At 47.8% G+C, this 16,871-nt stretch overlaps 1 protein-coding gene across 1 annotated transcript; it reads left to right on the top strand.

Moving 5' to 3' along the window:
- Positions 1–14,494: 14,494 nt before the first annotated feature.
- On the top strand, positions 14,495–16,517 carry LOC109787274 (probable E3 ubiquitin-protein ligase ARI10). The gene has a single exon (XM_020345830.3). It carries the CDS (start codon positions 14,495–14,497, stop codon positions 16,187–16,189), a length of 1,695 nt encoding a protein of 564 aa, XP_020201419.1. The 3' UTR covers positions 16,190–16,517.
- The last annotated feature ends 354 nt before the right edge of the window (positions 16,518–16,871 follow it).

Below are 16,871 nucleotides of genomic sequence, written 5' to 3'. Positions count from 1 at the left end.
AGCAATCTGGTTTCATGAATCAAGAGGAGAGTAAGGAAAAATCAATTGTGATTTGAATTCTTAGCTTCACAGATTTTTTTAGGACAGACCCCTTGCATTGTAAAATGACTCACCTTTCTTATTTTTGATAAAGGGTGTCTTTATTTGACTCATAATGTAGAATCGAGGGATACAATCATAATGAATACACACCCAACCTCTGCATAACTAGGATGTATACACACACAAAATGATCACGCCGGCAAAAAGCAAAGTCATACAAGACCAAAACTATGCCTACACGGAGAGAAAAATAAAATGAAAACAACAATTGACGAAATATAGCAGTGACCATCAGCGTCAACCATCTCTTGACAACACAAAGACTACGAGAAGCATGGGCGGAGACAGCCCCAGGCAGCCCGGGCGGCTGGCTGGGGTGTGAGGCCCATCTCGTTTGTACACTGTAGCAAAACGAAGGCGGCCTGAGGCGTGAGGCCCATCTCGTTCGTTGTCTGTCGGCCTCTACCTGCCTGTGCATCGACTTGGACGAACCCGAACCAACCAGTCGGCCGTTCCCCCGACTTGGACGAACCCTAGACTTCAGGTGGCTGCGTGACCTGCATCCCTGCCCGCCGGCACCGCCCGCCGCTGCCTACCGTCGTGCCTACCCAGTCGGTCTGTTCCATCCCCTTCAATCCCCTTCTGCGGCATCACCCAATCAGGTTGCGCCGCTGCGGGCTGCTGCTCTGTCCGACGAGGCGGCGACCCCGGCGAGGAGGCGTGCTGCCCGGCATCCGGCGAGCCGCAGCACAGAGCAGACAACAGAGCAAGAGCAAATGTATCCCTTCCTAGTTCTCTTCGATGTATAGCTCTGTTCGGTGGAGCTCTGTTCTGAACTTCTGATGCTTGTGTGGTGGTTAATCAGACTAGTATTTCTGTATTATGGTTGCACTATAAAGTTCACTGCTTTTGTTTTATGAGCCCGGGTGTGATCTTTCCTGCATTATTAATTGCAGTGATCTCATTAGTACATTGCCAATTTGCCACCGCAGAGCTTGTTTTGCTGCTAGATTAGAGCAATACATTGTTAACTGAAATAAATTTTGCAATTGTTCGGAAATTCGGTATGACTTGCGCTGTTTCTATTGTTACAGGAAGGCATGATGAGTGAAAGAAACAAGACATTGATGAATTGCAATGACCTTGTCATCTTGCCATGAATATGGAATTATAAGTGATACGCACACAAGTTTTCACATTTTGCATCTGTTATTAAATAGTTTTACCTACTACACTATGCACTTTTCCGATAAAGGCTACATTATGCACTGATTTGCCTTTTAAAAATTTATCATTGAAGGTTTAGCTTCTTCTGCTATTGAAGATGTAGTCATGGGAGGCTCAGATCAACCAATCCTTTAATTTGGTACCAATCTTTGTATCATCTATATATGCTAGATATTGTCTTTTGATTTGTCTTGCTTTATTACTTGACCCATCATGGAACAAATGCTGCAATCGAATATTATGTTTGGTTTCTTATTATTTATGGAACACAGATTGATTTTGTATGCCTTGAAACTGGTGTTTTTTTTGGGGTAGTTTCTAGCCCTTTGTTTCTTGCTTGGGGCGTCAGCCAATCCTGGCTCCGCCACTGACGAGAAGGGTTCTCCAAAAGCGATGCCTCCAAAAAGGGAATGACGTAAATGTGTCGCCATCGCTGGATCCAACCACCAAAGGTCAGATCATGGTTTTCACCCTAAAGATCAAATCCGAGCAAAATCCGAGCAATGCCATCATCAGGGTAACGACGCAAAGAATGTCGCCATTGCCAGGTCTAATCAATGAGGGTCAGACCAGAGTTTTCACCCCGGAGCTCAAGACTGAGTACTCGAGAAATACCGCCCAATCGAAGTCAAATAGTGTTCTCTCCTCCACTTGCCTCGGTCCCAATAGTTGCATACGTGCATGGTCCTTACGACAAGCAATGACCACGCCCATACAGGTAGGCTGACGAGACTCGAGAAGAGGTACTCGCTACCACCCGAAGAAGTCCCGGCAAGGAGAAAGGACAGTGGCACCACCAAATCCCAAGTTTGGGACGCTCTGGAGGCCTGCACCGTCCTCACCAAGGTTTTGGTTACCGAATGAGGCAATTTTACCGAGGGGGACTGGTAAACGTGGATACCACGGTTACTGAGAAATACCGAGAATATTTCGAACGAATTTTATAGTTGAATTTTGAATTCAAATGAGTGAATGAATGAACATTCGAACCAGAGACCTCTTAAAACAGGAACTAGGTTGCTACCAATACGTTAGAACTAACTCTCATGACATTAATTAGATCCTACGTACTTTACTATAAATCGATCGTTTAAATTAAAAAAAATAAAAACTGGTATTTTTTGCTTGGTATGGGGATTTACCGAGGGGCACGGAAATACGCGGTAACCATGGGAAATCTCGAAATTTCAACCAGTAACCAAAACCTTGATCCTCACAAGTGGCAGCCAAGGCTGATCTGCATAAGACGACAGCACCACTCGCAGCCACTATCTTGTCGTCCTCACCTATGGACGTAGATCATACAAGTTTAATCCTCTCAGGTGACCACCGTGGCCGATGACCGCCCGGCAGCATGTTCGGCAGATTCATGGCGCCACCTGACCTAGCGCCCGAGCCCAAGCAGAAGACCACCATGACCACGCCTTCCCTCCCTCCAAGAGATGCGGGCGACGACAGCAACAACTGCGCTCGAGCCACCGCCTCAACCTGCCGCGCCGCAACGCCAAAGAGCCACTCCAGGAGCATCGGCATGGCATGAGCATGCTGCACATTCTCAGGATGGATCTCCACTTCCCAATCATGCAGCAGAGCAGGCGGTTGTTCGGACCAGTGCGAGCAGATCTCCACTCTTTCCTGGGAAAAGAGGAATGGATCTCGTGCTTCTGCCGAGGAATTGACGGCACCGCGAGGCTCACTCCATTGGTAAACATGGCATCCATGAATGGCGGCAACTTGCATCCGATCTGGCCACCCAACAGCCATGCAAACGTCAGATTGAACCCCACATGTAGCGCCGTCGCCGCCGCTTCAACTTCCGCCTTCACAGCATCCAAACCGCCGCTGCACCTCGTCAAGTGTTGCCTAAATTGCGACGGGGATGGAGCCCCGCCGCCGCCGTCAGCCGCGCCGGCGAGGGAAGGAAGCACGAGGAACTGCCGAGGAAAATGGATCGGGTCGCCGCCCGAGTCGCCCAGGCGGACGACGCGGGGACAGTTTTTGATGCTTTAAAAGAGGACTCACCTTTCTTATGGTTGTTGAAAGCAGAGATACCATGTGAGCTGAAAACTTTATGGTGGAGACACATAGTTCAGAGCAGGAGCGATCAGTGATGACTGTATGAACAATATGGAGCAAGCAGTTCGAAGGAGTAACCATTTCGGCATGCTTAAACTGTCTACCATGTGTTGCAACAATGCTGAGTTCTTGAATCTCCGTCGGCACTAAGCAGACCAAGTTAACAGGTTAGGCAACGCATCCAGGTCCGGTCACAAACAGCTCCTCTCTGCTACTGGATCCCCTCTGTGCGCTTTCTACAACTTCTCTGGGTGGCTCCTGGTGCAGCAACGCATCCAGTGCAGAGCCAACCTCTTGAAGAAGAATGTCCTCCATGATGTCGAGTGCGAACTCTGCCATGCTGCCGTGGAGGACTGCTATCACATCATCTTCCCCTACCCCTTGGCAACCCAAGCTTGGTCCGCTCTAGGCATCAACGTCCAAGGATGCAGCACCTCCGCTGTATGGGGTGTTCCCCATCCGACAACACAAGCCATGAAGCACTTTCAGGGTTTCATCCTTGTGTTTTGCTGGCATCTATGGAAGCACCGCAACAATGTTGTTTTCAACCAATCAGCCCCCTCCCACTCGCAACTGTGGGCTGATTGCAAGAAAGATGTACAACTCTGGAGCCACAGATGGCCCGTCAGGCCATTCTTTAAGAATGTAAGATTTCATGTTTATATTTACAAGAATGACATATAGTTAAATTAAGTAAGAGTGTATTGAGTTCATAGATAAATAGCTCATACAATGCACTATTTCATCTTTTGATCTGTTCAAGACTACATGCATTACTTTCTACTCCCTCCGTTCCTAAATATATATGTCTTTCTAGAGATTCCACTATAAAGACTACATTCAGATGTATATATACGCCTTTTAGAGTATAAGTTCACTTATTTTGCTTGGTATGTACTCTCTCCGTCCCATAATATAAGAGCGTTTCGCTCTTATATTAGTGTCAAAAACACTCTTATATTATGGGACATAGAGAGTAGTCTATAGTGAAATCTTTTAAAAGACTTATATTTAGAAACGGGGGAGTAACTAACTTATAAAATCTTGACAGAGTAATTAAGAATGATATGAATTTGAAAACACGGAGTCCTACCACAGTGCTGAGCGATATTGTGCCACCGTCAGGGTTTATCCTTGGCCCAGTGATCATCTGTATCCACAACACAAGGTGCCTTGACATTCCATTCGCCTACATAATCATTCGTCCCAATTTGTTCAGTGGTGCAAATGGTATTTCCTACCTCTGGCTTACACTCTATAACACAGTTTTAAATAGCCGGCTATAGCTTCAACAGGATGCCGCTAAATGGTCGCCTTCACAAATAGCCCGCTATAGCTCCGCTATAACTGATTTGGAGGCCTGCCGCTATTTTCCATAGCCCGCTATTTAAAACATTGCTCTACACAGATGCAGAACGAAATTTGCAGCTTCAAATGGAAATTGGGAGAAAAAACAGAATAAAGTAAAAATGATGCCTGGAACTTTACTATTCTTAGAATGACATCATCTTACAAGAGGAATCGACTTTTGTCCCTGATCGGTTGATCACCGATAACGTGCTGATTGCTTATGAGTGTATTCACTACGAGAAAGAAGGGCAAAATGGGGCGTCAAGCTTGGTATGGTGAAGGCATATGACCGGGTCGAGTGGCCGTATCTCGGAAGTATCATGCTCAAGTTGGGTTTTCAGGAGGTTTTGGTGTGTGTCGAATCAGTGAAGCTCCCTGTGAGGGTGAATGGACATCTCTCGGAGGTTTTCTCTCCGTCACGTGGAATTCATCAAGGTGATCCGATGTCTCCTGAAGGCCTGTCATCTCTCCTCAAGTACACAGGTCCTCACTATTTTGTGAAGGGAATCAGAGTGGGGATCCACACACCATGGATTTCCCATTTGTTATTTGCCGATGATTGGCTGCTGTTTACCCAGGCCACAACTCGAGGTGGACAAAGGCTGATGGATATCACCGAGGGTCAGGCCAAATGGTTAACATTATTGCCAAGTCTGCTATTTTCTTTAGTCATTGCCAAAGAAACTGATTGATTTGTCTGCAGGTCATTGCCTGCTTGCTTACAAAAGTCATGGTGAAAAGAGGGTCACTTTCCCTTCAGAAACGCTTCCCCTGTCCAATTATTGTGCACTGATGATCAAAACAGGCGCTGCTCTCGATAGCTACCAGGTGGCTCAGGTCAACTCGATCTCGGTCTCTGCTTCCAATATTATACGTCCCATCCCATGTGCATATAGCCATATATGTATCCACCTCCTTTCCCTTCCAGCTGGATGCTGTTGCTTGTCTTCACTGCATTTCTTTGCTTGACTGAACGAGCTGGTCGTTGAGAAACCAAAGAAGATATCCTATGATTATGTTTGCCAAAACAAAAATAACCTAGGATGACCACTCTTTGTCAGGATCATTTGAAATGTTAATTTGCATGTATTAGTTGCAGAAAATTTTAGTTTCTCATAGTAGAGCTATATCATGTTGTAGTTGTAGGCTTGTAGCATCGCACCATCATATCTGCAGCCAAAATTAATCAGGGCCATTTTTTCATGCATGTGCCCTATGAAACTGTGTTCTGCTGAACATTCAGATCGATCTGCTTTGTTTTTCCTTCTTCTCTATGTGAAGACCGGAGACTCAGTAATCCTAGTTTTATTTCAAAACTGTTGTCACGGTCTGACAGCCAGCCTTAGTAATATGTCATTAACACGTGTCTTCACTGATTCCTTCTTCGACTAACGACATAAATTGTTCGACTAATATAGTGTGTGGGTCGATCGGAGCAGACTTCGGGGTGCTGACTGAGCGGATAGCTAGCAGACCAGGCAGGTATCGCTTCCTCTGCCTGCTCAAAGGAGGTAGAGGTGCGAAGCGAAGGCAAAGAGGAAATAAGCTCAGTGCCTGTTTGACTAGTTAATTTGATTCTTATGATGAAAATATGACAATACGAGAATGGTTTGTCCATATCATCAGCTCATAAGATCAGCATCTGATGCCTTTCCTTCACATAGTCTTGAAGATTATTGTTGTTGCAGTCAACCGTGCAAGAGTAAGAATGTAAGATGGCTGACACATTGCATTGGGCAGTGTGGGGAAGATCGTTGAAATCGCACTCAAGATCAAGGAGGTCGTGGAGACGGTTAAGCAGAACGAGAAGGAGTGCCACGACATCCAGAGGTGCGTTGCCAGGGTCAGCGCTCTCCTCAGGAAGCTTGACGGGATGACGGAGACGATGAAGGACGAGGTGATGCGTGACGCGCTGGAGGATCTGTCCCAGTATCTAGTAAGAACGTGATTGGATGCTTGATTAGCTAAGAAAGAAGAAGAAAATTAATCAATCATTCGGATCTGTCCCAGTATACCGAACGATCACACGTTATCGCAATCCAAAAATATATCATAGCGTATGCATCTACTCCCTCCGTTCCTAAATGTAAGTCTTTATAGAGATTTCAGTATGGACTACATACAGAGCAAAATAAGTGAATCTACACTCTAAAATATGTCTATATATATCCGTATGTAGTTTGTAGTGGAATATCTATAAAGACTTATATTTAGAAACGGAGGAAGTAGTTTTGTAGATCTCGTCGTAAGAAACGTAGCAGTGCAAACCATGGTTTTGGGTACCGAGCGAAAAATTCGGATACCGGGCGGTTACCGAGTTTCTCGTTACCCCACGAGAAATCTATGTACCGACCAAAAAAATTCGCAGCTTTTTGAATATAAACATTCAGAGTCGGGTTAAATAAGGCAGGAACTCTGTAAAGACGCATGGGCAGAGTGGCCTACCGGTTTGCGTGTGCTTCCCCATCGATTAGTGCGGTCGCGGGTTCGAGTCTTGTGTATTCACTTTTTTGCACCCTTTTTCAGTGTAAAAAGGGAGACGGGCAATAAAACTAAGGCCACGGCGGGATTCGACACCTTGATCTCAAGGCAGGAAAAGGGGTCTGTAGGACCGAAACAACATATAGCATGATAAAAAAAAAACTAAATTTCAATTCAAATTTTAAACTCGGTACGAAATTTTTCCGGTATTTCCTGGTTACCGTGGTAACCGAGAATTCCGCTGCCCCGCGAGAAAAAAAGTCCACTTGGGATCCAAAACCTTGGTGCAAACGGAATCGAAAACAGATAATTGAGAAGAAAGTTTTCACATTTAGAAAAGAGTTTGAGTCGTGACCTATTGCGTGTCAGCTTTTTTTGACTGAAATAGAAAAGAGTGCGTCTAGGATGTGACATAACTATGTTTTTTTTTGAGGGAAATGTGACATAACTATGTTTCATGGCATCACCTGTTTGTGGCCTTTTTCTTGTTTTCTTTTGGGGTCCAAGCCCAGCCTAACTAAAAGTACAGTTAGCCACAGTGTGCTCCAATGGGCCTAGCCGCTACCGCCTGTAGCCTAGCGCACGTAGTAGTACAATTTGTATTATTTTTTCTTTTTCAGGTTTAGTTTTTCTTCTGGTTTTCTTCCAATTGTGTAATCTTTTGTATGGTTTTCTTTATTATAAACATTGTTCTAATATATGTTGCTCATTTGTTAAATACACACCGAATATTTTTTCATACACGGTGAATTTTTTTAAACACACATATAGGATGACATTTTTTTCAAATACACACTGAAAAAAAATTGAAGTATGACTAACTTTTTTTAACATACATTGAACTTTTTTATATACAGTGAACTTCTGTTCCAATAAACCTTTTAGCAATATACACTGAATTTTTTGAAACACATGCGGAAATTTCTCAAAAATAAATAAATAATATAGAAGAGAAAAATAAAAACTAGTCAGAAAACCAAAAAAATCATGTATTCAAAATGTTTGTGGTTTTAAAATTGTTTGGAATTCGAATTTTTTTCACAAATTCAAAACGTGTTAGCAGCAAATTCAAAAAATGTTTACGAATTTGATACATGCTCACGTATTCGTAAATTGTTCAGAAATTAGAAAAATGTTCATAAAATTCCAAAAATGGTCATGAATCCAGAAAAACATATATGAAAAAATTTTCATGGACTCAAAAAATGTTTACGGCAAATTCGAAAAACGGAAAATACGCCTTAGGGTGATGGAAAATTCAAATGTTTAGGTTTGCAGAATAGAAAATCAAAAAATGTGACAGAGAGCAGGGAGAAAAAAACTACATACTATTTTGTTTTTGTGTCAAATATACATTCTAAGGTTTTTGTTTTCTCTTGGAGAGAACAAAAAAACTCATACACATGTGTAATTATGTTTAGCATTGAAAAAGAACAAAACCAACTAGCAAGTTATTTGCTCAAGTAGAAAGATAGACGTTCCAGGTTGAGTGGGCAAATAAAACCTTCGGTCCAGTTGTGACTCAAGGGAGGACTTGCAAGTAAGGGAGGAAAAAATGGTTGGTCCGAGTTGCAATTTGAGTGTGACTTCACAACTAAGGCAAAAAAATTGGCCGGGCCTAATTGGAACCTAGTTATGAAACAGTAGCAATTAGACTACAGTAATTCCCAGCTATTGATGCCACGTCACCTCTGTCACTGTAGTTAATCCCGCATTAGTTCAAAAACCAATTCAAATTCAAAATTGAATAAAAGGCAATCAACAAAAGTTTTCAAATTTTAAAACTAAAATGTTCGGGTTGTGCCAAATAATGCGTAGGTAATTATGGTGGAGAACCACACTTTTATAAAATGTTCAAATATTCAAATGGTAATAAAACAGTAGCAAAACTATTATTTAAATACTTTAAATACTAAACAATTACAAAATATTTTATTTTAGGTGCCAAGTTAATTGTGGCAGTGGACTAATTAGTAATACTAATTTAGATACTCACTTGGCATTTTATAAAACTAAAATAAAATGTAACTAAAATAAAACAGAAAAGAAACACAAAAAAAAAAATGAAAAGAAACCCCCCGGCCAATTGGGCTTTGGCCCACCAGGCCGCCAGGCCGGCCGACCCTGCCGCGCACTCCCCCCACTCCCCTTATCCACTCACCCGAAACCCTAACCAACCACCCGCACCCCCACTCGCTCTCTCCCCCTCCCTTCGATCCAGTTCTGGATCGAGATCGGGCCGACGACCGCGCCTCGATGCCGTCGCCCTGACCTCGCCGCCTCATCCTCAACCCCCCATCACCGGACCGCCTCGCCTCCCCTCTTCCCCGATCTGGATGCGCCGCCGCCCGAGGAGCTCACCGGAGGCCACGACACCGGAGCCACCCCGTCGGCCTGCATCCTCTCCGCTGCTCGTCCCCCTCGCCCTCCTCGCGCGCCCGCTGCCCTGACTCTACTCCTCCTCTGTGAGCTCCCGCCCCCTCTCCTCGCACTCCCTCGCCCCGCGACCATCGCCGCGCCCCGCGCGCTCCGGCCCCGCGCTCACCGCGGGCGGGCCGCGCCCTGGACACGGGCGACACCGACCGGCCGTGCCCGTCGTCCCGCGCCCTCTACCGCCCCGGGGCCGCGGCCTCCTCCCTGTGCTGGCCTCACCCCGCCATCGTCTACGCGCGCGCCCACCGTGGCCGGGTCCTCGCACGCGCGCCCTGCCTCGCTCCGGGGACACGCCCTGCCTCGCTCCGGGGACGCGCTCGTTGCGCCCGCGACCTCCCGTGGCCGCGTCCGGAGTTCTTCTCCCCCTGCGCCTGCTCCACTCCCTCCGCGCCCTGGCCGCACCCACCGGCGCCCAGCCGCGCGTGCCCGTCTCGCTCCACCGTGGCCGTGGTCGCCGACCGGGTTCGCCGCCTCGTCGCCTCGGGTCCGCCCGATGGGTGCCTCGCCTGCAACGGCGCTCGTTGCCCAGCGCCCGAACCCGTTAAGGCCCCTGGCCCAATGACAGGGGGGCCCGCCCCTAAAACGTTAAAAAAAAGAATAAAAAAATATAAAAAATATATTAATTAATTAACTTAATTAATTGAGTTTGATTAACTTAATCAATTAACTAAACTAATTAATCATGATTAGTTAGTCTAGTGTATGACATGCGGGACCCACACGTAGTTGACCCAGTCAACTGCACAGTTGACTGCTGACGTCGGCATGATGTCATGCTGACGTCATCTTTTACTATTCTGGATAATGTTGATTAAATTAATTAAATAAATCCTAAAAATGATTTAAATCTTTAAAAATTAATATAAAATAATCCGTAGCTCGGATGAAAAAACTTTGTACATGAAAGTTGCTCAGAACGACGAGACGAATCTGAATACGCAGTCCGTTCGTCCGCCACGCGTCCCTAGCATAGTGAACCTGCAACATTTCACATCCGGTTCATCTGTCCGAAAACGTGAAACACCGGGGATATTTTCCCGGATGTTTCCCCCCTTCGCCGGTATCACTTACTACCGCGTTAGGGCATACCTAGCACCGCGTTTTGCCTCCTTATGTTTTGTGATGCTTTATTTGCTCCGTATTTACTGTTTCTTCCCCCTCTCCTTCTCCAGTAGACTACGAGACCGACGCTGCTGCTACCCAGTTCGACTACGGAGTTGACGACCCCTCCTACTTGCTAGAGCAACCAGGCAAGCCCCCCCTTGATCACCAGATATCGCCTATTCTTCTCTATACTGCTTGCATTAGAGTAGTGTAGCATGTTACTGCTTTCCGTTAATCCTATCCTGATGCATAGCCTGTCATTGTTACTACAGTTGTTACCCTTACCTGCTATCCTACTGCTTAGTATAGGATGCTAGTGTTCCATCAGTGGCCCTACACTCTTGTCCGTCTGCCATGCTATACTACTGGGCCGTGATCACTTTGGGAGGTGATCACGGGTATATACTATATACATTATATACATGACACATGTGGTGACTAAAGTCGGGTCGGCTCGTTGAGTACCCGCAAGTGATTCTGATGAGGGGGCTGAAAGGACAGGTGGCTCCACCCCGGTAGAGGTGGGCCTGGGTTCCTGACGGCCCCCGACTGTTACTTTGTGGCGGAGCGACAGGGCAGGTTGAGACCACCTAGGAGAGAGGTGGGCCTGGCCCTGGTCGGCGTTCGCAGATACTGAACACGCTTAACGAGATCTTGGTATTTGATCTGAGTCTGGCCATTTGGTCTATACGCACTAACCATCTACGCGGGAGTAGTTATGGGTATCCCGGCGTCGTGGTATCAGCCGAAGCTCTTCTTGACGTCAGCGACGGAGCGGCGCGCGCCGGATTGGACTGGAACGCCTGCTAGGCTAGGTCTACTTTCGGCCGCCCTCGCAACGTGCAGGTGTGCAATGGGCGATGGGCCCAGACCCCTGCGCGCATAGGATTTAGACCGGCGTGTTGACCTCTCTGTTGAGCCTAGGTGGGGCTGCGACGTGTTGATCTTCCGAGGCCGGGCATGACCCAGGAAAGTGTGTCCGGCCAAATGGGATCGAGCGTGTTGGGTTATGTGGTGCACCCCTGCAGGGAAGTTTATCTATTCGTATGACTTATTTATGTTTTAGAGTTATGTTGTGATATCTTCCCGTGAGTCCCTGATCTTAATCGTACACGTTTGCGTGCATGATTAGTGTACGATTGAATCGGGGGCGTCACAGGCCCATTTACGAGTCGACGGTGGACTTGCAACTGGGACAGAAAAACTTTGGGCCTAGTTGCGAGTCGAGGATAGAGTGGCAGCTTAAGCAAAAAAAACTTGCTGGGCCCAGTGGCAAGTTGAGGGTGACTTTCAACTTTTTTTTGAGGGGAGGGTAACTTTCAAATAAGACAAAAAACATGATCGGGCCAAGTTATGAGTCGACGGTGGACTTGCAACTGGGATAAAAAAATTGGGCCTAGTTGTGAGTCGATGTTAGACCTAGAACTGAGGCAGAAAAGGGGTTGGGCTCGGTTGCGAGTCGAGGATCGATTTGCAACTAAGTCAAAAAAAAGAGTCGGGCCTAACATCAAGCCCATTGTGAGTCGATGATGGTGGCCTTGCAACTGGACAAAAAACTTCCGTACTAGTTGCAAGTCGAGGGTGGACTTGCAACTGAGGTAGAAAATGAGGTCGGGCTAGGTACCAAGTCGAGAGTGGACTTGCAACTAAGGCAAAAAAAAAAGTCAGGCGTGGACGGAGACCAGTTGTGAGCTGGTTGTAGATTCACAACTAGGACAAAAACAACTACATACTTAGTTGCGTGTCGAGAGTGGATTTGCAGCTGAGCGAAATAAAAAGGTGATCTAGTTGCGATACTTGCAACTGAACAGAAAAAGTGTCAGCCCGGATCCTAAAAAAGTGAAAGAAGCCCTCATACCCACTCCTGTTTCCCCACCAAACCAACAAGTAGTAGGTTGGTGGGCCTCGGTATCTCTATTTGCTAAGATGGATACCTACACCACTCAATAGTTCCAAATCTTTTTTTTTATCCCATAGGAAAGAAAATGCTTCTAGCAATTTTTGACTTTCTTCCGCTGTCATACGAGATCGGGGTCAGTAGCGAGTCGATGGTCGACTTGCAAGGTATTTGTGTGGTAGTTTAGCAAGTGCAAATATGCATGGCAATTTGTAGATATTTCTGGCATTTTTATTTGTATAGTTTTTTCAGTTGGTTTTTCTTCATTTTTGTGTGTGTTTAGTATCTGCCTTTTTTGCGGGAAAAGTATCGGCCTTTTCTGTCTCGTGGTTGCATGCCCAGTCTGCGAAATCACTAATTAAGGAGTACTCGTTGCAAAGAACACTCCACTTTCTCAGGTCGCGACAAGTGGTGCACATGCAGCGCGCCACTTGTCGCAACCGGGGAGTTTTCCCTTTTTTCGTAGATCCGTTTATTCACAATGTTTTATCTCTTAAACCGTGCGTCCAAATCTCAAACCGTTTTCACCATTGGATTCCTCGCGTCGAGATCTTCAAAACTATATCCCATGTTGATAGGTTTTGACGAACCTTTTTTTTCACGAAAAAACCAGACGAAAAAACCGGGCGAAAAAACCGAACCGGGAGCACAGTTTTTTTCCCTTTCCGAAAGAGGCATGTCCGTGCGTCTCGCGAAATCACAACCGTGCCTCTCGTGGAAGCAAAACTGTGACTCTCGTGGAAGGAAAAAAATAGAAAACGCGTTTTTTTTCCGTTTCCGAGAGGCACGGCCGTGACTCTCGCGAAAGTAAAACCCTGACTCTCGTGAAAGATAAAAAAACAGAAAACGCGTATTTTTTCTCTTTCCTAGAGGCACGGCCGTGACTTTCGCGAAAGCACAACCGTGCCTTTCGCGGAAGCAAAACCGTGACTCTCACGAAAGAAAAAAATAATAGAAAACGCGTTTTGTTTTTCCCTTTCCGAGAGGCACGGCCGTGACTCTCGCGAAAGCACAACCGTGCCTCTCGTGGAAGCAAAACCGTGACTCTCGCGAAAAAAAAAACAAAAAACGCGTTTTTTTTCGTTTCTGAAAGGCACGGCCGTGACTCTCGCGGAAGAAAAATCATGACTTTCGCGAAAGGGAAAAAAAGAAAACGCGTTGTTTTCGCGCAAAATTATTTTTTTCGAAAATTTGTTTTTGATCGAAAAGCTAAGAAAGACCGGGGAAAAACCAAAACGTCGAAAAAACCCGAAAAAAAAAACCATTTAAAAGCCGAGAACTCATGCGGAAAAATAAAAAAACAAAATCCGAAGGAAGCGTCCAGAGCGCGACACGTGACGAATGGCTAAGAGCGCGCCAAGTGGCGCTGATCGTTGCGAGGCTCCCGAAGGAGCGCTCGTTAAGTAGTTGCTCCCCCCAGTCTGGCTTTGGACAATTTGTAACTTTTTTGCTTTTGATTGTATTGGGCGAGAAGGCCTAGAAGAGTTGGCTGCTGCTGACACGAGCGTTCGGGCTGGTAGGTTGTCCAACCAAACGACAAAACGTTCGTTCTGGGGAAAGTATCGTACCGAACGTCTCCCACAGCGAACGTCAGGTACGTATCGACGTCCACCCCTAAAAACAAGGTACTTATCGACGGGCAAGAATTTGTCGTGTTCAATCAGTATAATAAGAAATTCTTAGTATTTTTTTGTCAGGCGACACCCAGATTTAAACTGGGGATAAAGGATTTGTCCTTAAATAAGGCATAAAGTGGTTAGAGGATATAAAAAGTAGTTTGAGAAAGTCAAGCAGCATAGATTGGTTAGGCGACGTGCGCTAGGGTTACCCTAAACCCTCGTCAAGAACGGGCGGGCTTCCCTAGGCCACTAGCCGGCGGCGCGGATGGCATCCGGCTACAATAGCGTCGACGGCGAGAGCTCCTGCAACAAGAGAGGCGAAAGAGACGGCCAGAGCTCCTGCAACAAGAGACGCGAAATAGACAGCGACTGCATGGAGATGGAGGATGACGGCGAGGATTGCATCTATGAATACGACGACGATGATGACAGCGGCGGCGTCTACGACGATGATGAATACATGAGCGACGCGGAGGAAACAAGGGTCCACGTCGCCCCAGTGACGTACGTCGTCCTAACCGAGGACGACGTCCTCAAACGGCAGGCGGATGACACGGCCGGCATCGCCGAGGTCCTCTCGATCCCGCCGGCCTTCGCGGCCTTGCTCCTCCGGCGATACAAGTGGATGCCCTCTAACCTCCAGGACGACTGGTTCTCGGACGACCGCCGCGTCCGCGACTCCGCCGGCCTGCCGTCGGGCGGCGGCGCCCCCGTCGTTGCCACGGCGCTCAGCCCCAGGCCGCTCATCTGTGCCATCTGCTTCGACCGGTACCCCGCAGGTGCGACGAGATCGGCGTCGTGCTCCTCCCACTTCTACTGCAGCGGCTGCTGGCGCGGGTATGTCGGCGCCGCCGTCGGGGACGGCCCCCGGTGCCTCTCGCTGCGGTGCCCGGACCCGGCCTGCTCCGCCGCCGTCGTCCGTGGCCTCATCGACGCGGTCGCCGGGGCCGCCGACAGGGAGCGGTACGCACGGTTCGCGCTCCGGTCGTATGTGGAGGAGAGCGGTGGCCGGATCAAGTGGTGCCCTGGCGCCGGCTGCTCCCACGCCGTCGAGTTCGTAGGCTGCACCGGCTACGACGCCACGGACGTGTTCTGCAAGTGCAGGCACGGCTTCTGCTGGAGCTGCGGCGAGGAGGCCCACCGGCCGGTGTCGTGCGGCACGGTGCGCGCGTGGCTGGCGAAGAACAAGTCCGACTCGGAGACGGCGAACTGGATGCTGGCCAACACTAAGGTCTGCCCAAAGTGCCGGCGCGCGATCGAGAAGAACAATGGCTGCAACCACATGAGCTGTCCCTGCGGCCACCACTTCTGCTGGCTCTGCTTCAAGCCGGCGGGGACGCAGGAGCACTACGCCTGCGAGGGCGACATCTACCGGCCGAGGAGGGACGCCACCGGCAGCAAGGCCGCCGTGGAGACCAAGGAGGAGGCGACAGCGCGGCAGGCCAGGGCGTCGCTGGACAGGTACCTGTTCCACTACGAGCGGTGGGCGGGCAACCTCAAGTCGCTGGAGAAGGCGCATCAGGACATGGACAAGCTGGAGAGGTCGGAGCTCGAGGAGATGGCCGCGGCGGCCGGCGTCAAGGCGGTGACTGAGCTTGAGTTCGTGATGGAGGCGTACAAGGAGATCGTCTATGGCCGGCGGGTGCTGCGGTGGGCGCACGCGTACGGCTACTACCTGGACCCGGAGCGCGACAGCAAGAAGCGCGAGCTGTTCGACTACCTGCAGGCCGAGGCCAACGCGTCGCTGGAGCAACTGCACAAGTGCGCCGAGGTGGACAGGAAGAAGATCTTCCCCTCCCATGGTGAGGGCGAGGCCGCTGATGTCTCGATGGTGAAGAAGGTGTTCAAAGATTACAGGGAGAGGATGGTGAACTTGACCGTAGCGTCGCGGACCTTCATGGGGAACCTTGTCAAGGCATTTGAGACCAATCTGCCCGAGGTCGGCAAAATGAACTGGTGATGATATATATGATGAGTGCCCCTGTTGCGTCCAGATTTGCTTCGTCAGATTAATGGCCTTAAAGACAAGAACCCTGGATGGAATGTGGTATTTCACTTCTTTTGGTTGCTTTCTCTTCTTCTAATTTAGGTTCATCATAACTGTAATAGGCGAACGTTGCAATTTTATATTTTCTTGTTTAAATGATTTTTTATTTCAACTTTGGCATAAGGAATTGCACTCCATCGTTATTCACTATTCAAAATATTTTGGTTTGGAGAACCTATTTCCACATGCCCACGGCCAGATAAGAAACCTTTTTTGTTTTGGTTCCTCCTGTGAGCCACATAAGAACCATTTTGTTTCATTTGGCTATAGCTCTACTACATGTGGATATTGGAGAACCTATTTCCACAAGCCGATATTGGAGAAGTGTCTCATTGAAATAACTGCAACATGTCCCCGCCCATCGCAACGCATGGGGTATGATCTCTGGTACTCCGTATTAGAGAAAGAGTCAGACGTGGAGGAGTTTCGTGATTAATTGCTTGCAAGTGTGTGAGTTGATGGATATTGGTTTCCTAGGTGTGCCCTTTACATACAACAACAATCAGTTTGGTAATAGGAATGTTCCAAGTGCGCTTGCATAGAGTTTGCGCGGACTGAGGCATGGACAGATTTGTTTCCGGACGCTCGTGCGCGC

This window comes from Aegilops tauschii, chromosome 6 (assembly GCF_002575655.3).
Source record: "Aegilops tauschii subsp. strangulata cultivar AL8/78 chromosome 6, Aet v6.0, whole genome shotgun sequence".
NCBI lineage: Eukaryota > Viridiplantae > Streptophyta > Magnoliopsida > Poales > Poaceae > Aegilops > Aegilops tauschii.
This window is presented reverse-complemented; position numbering and strand designations above follow the sequence as displayed.

Bases quoted from the DNA above. Each gene is read 5' to 3' on its own strand.
- LOC109787274 (XM_020345830.3), top strand. From the start codon at position 14,495: ATGGCATCCGGCTACAATAGCGTCGACGGCGAGAGCTCCTGCAACAAG.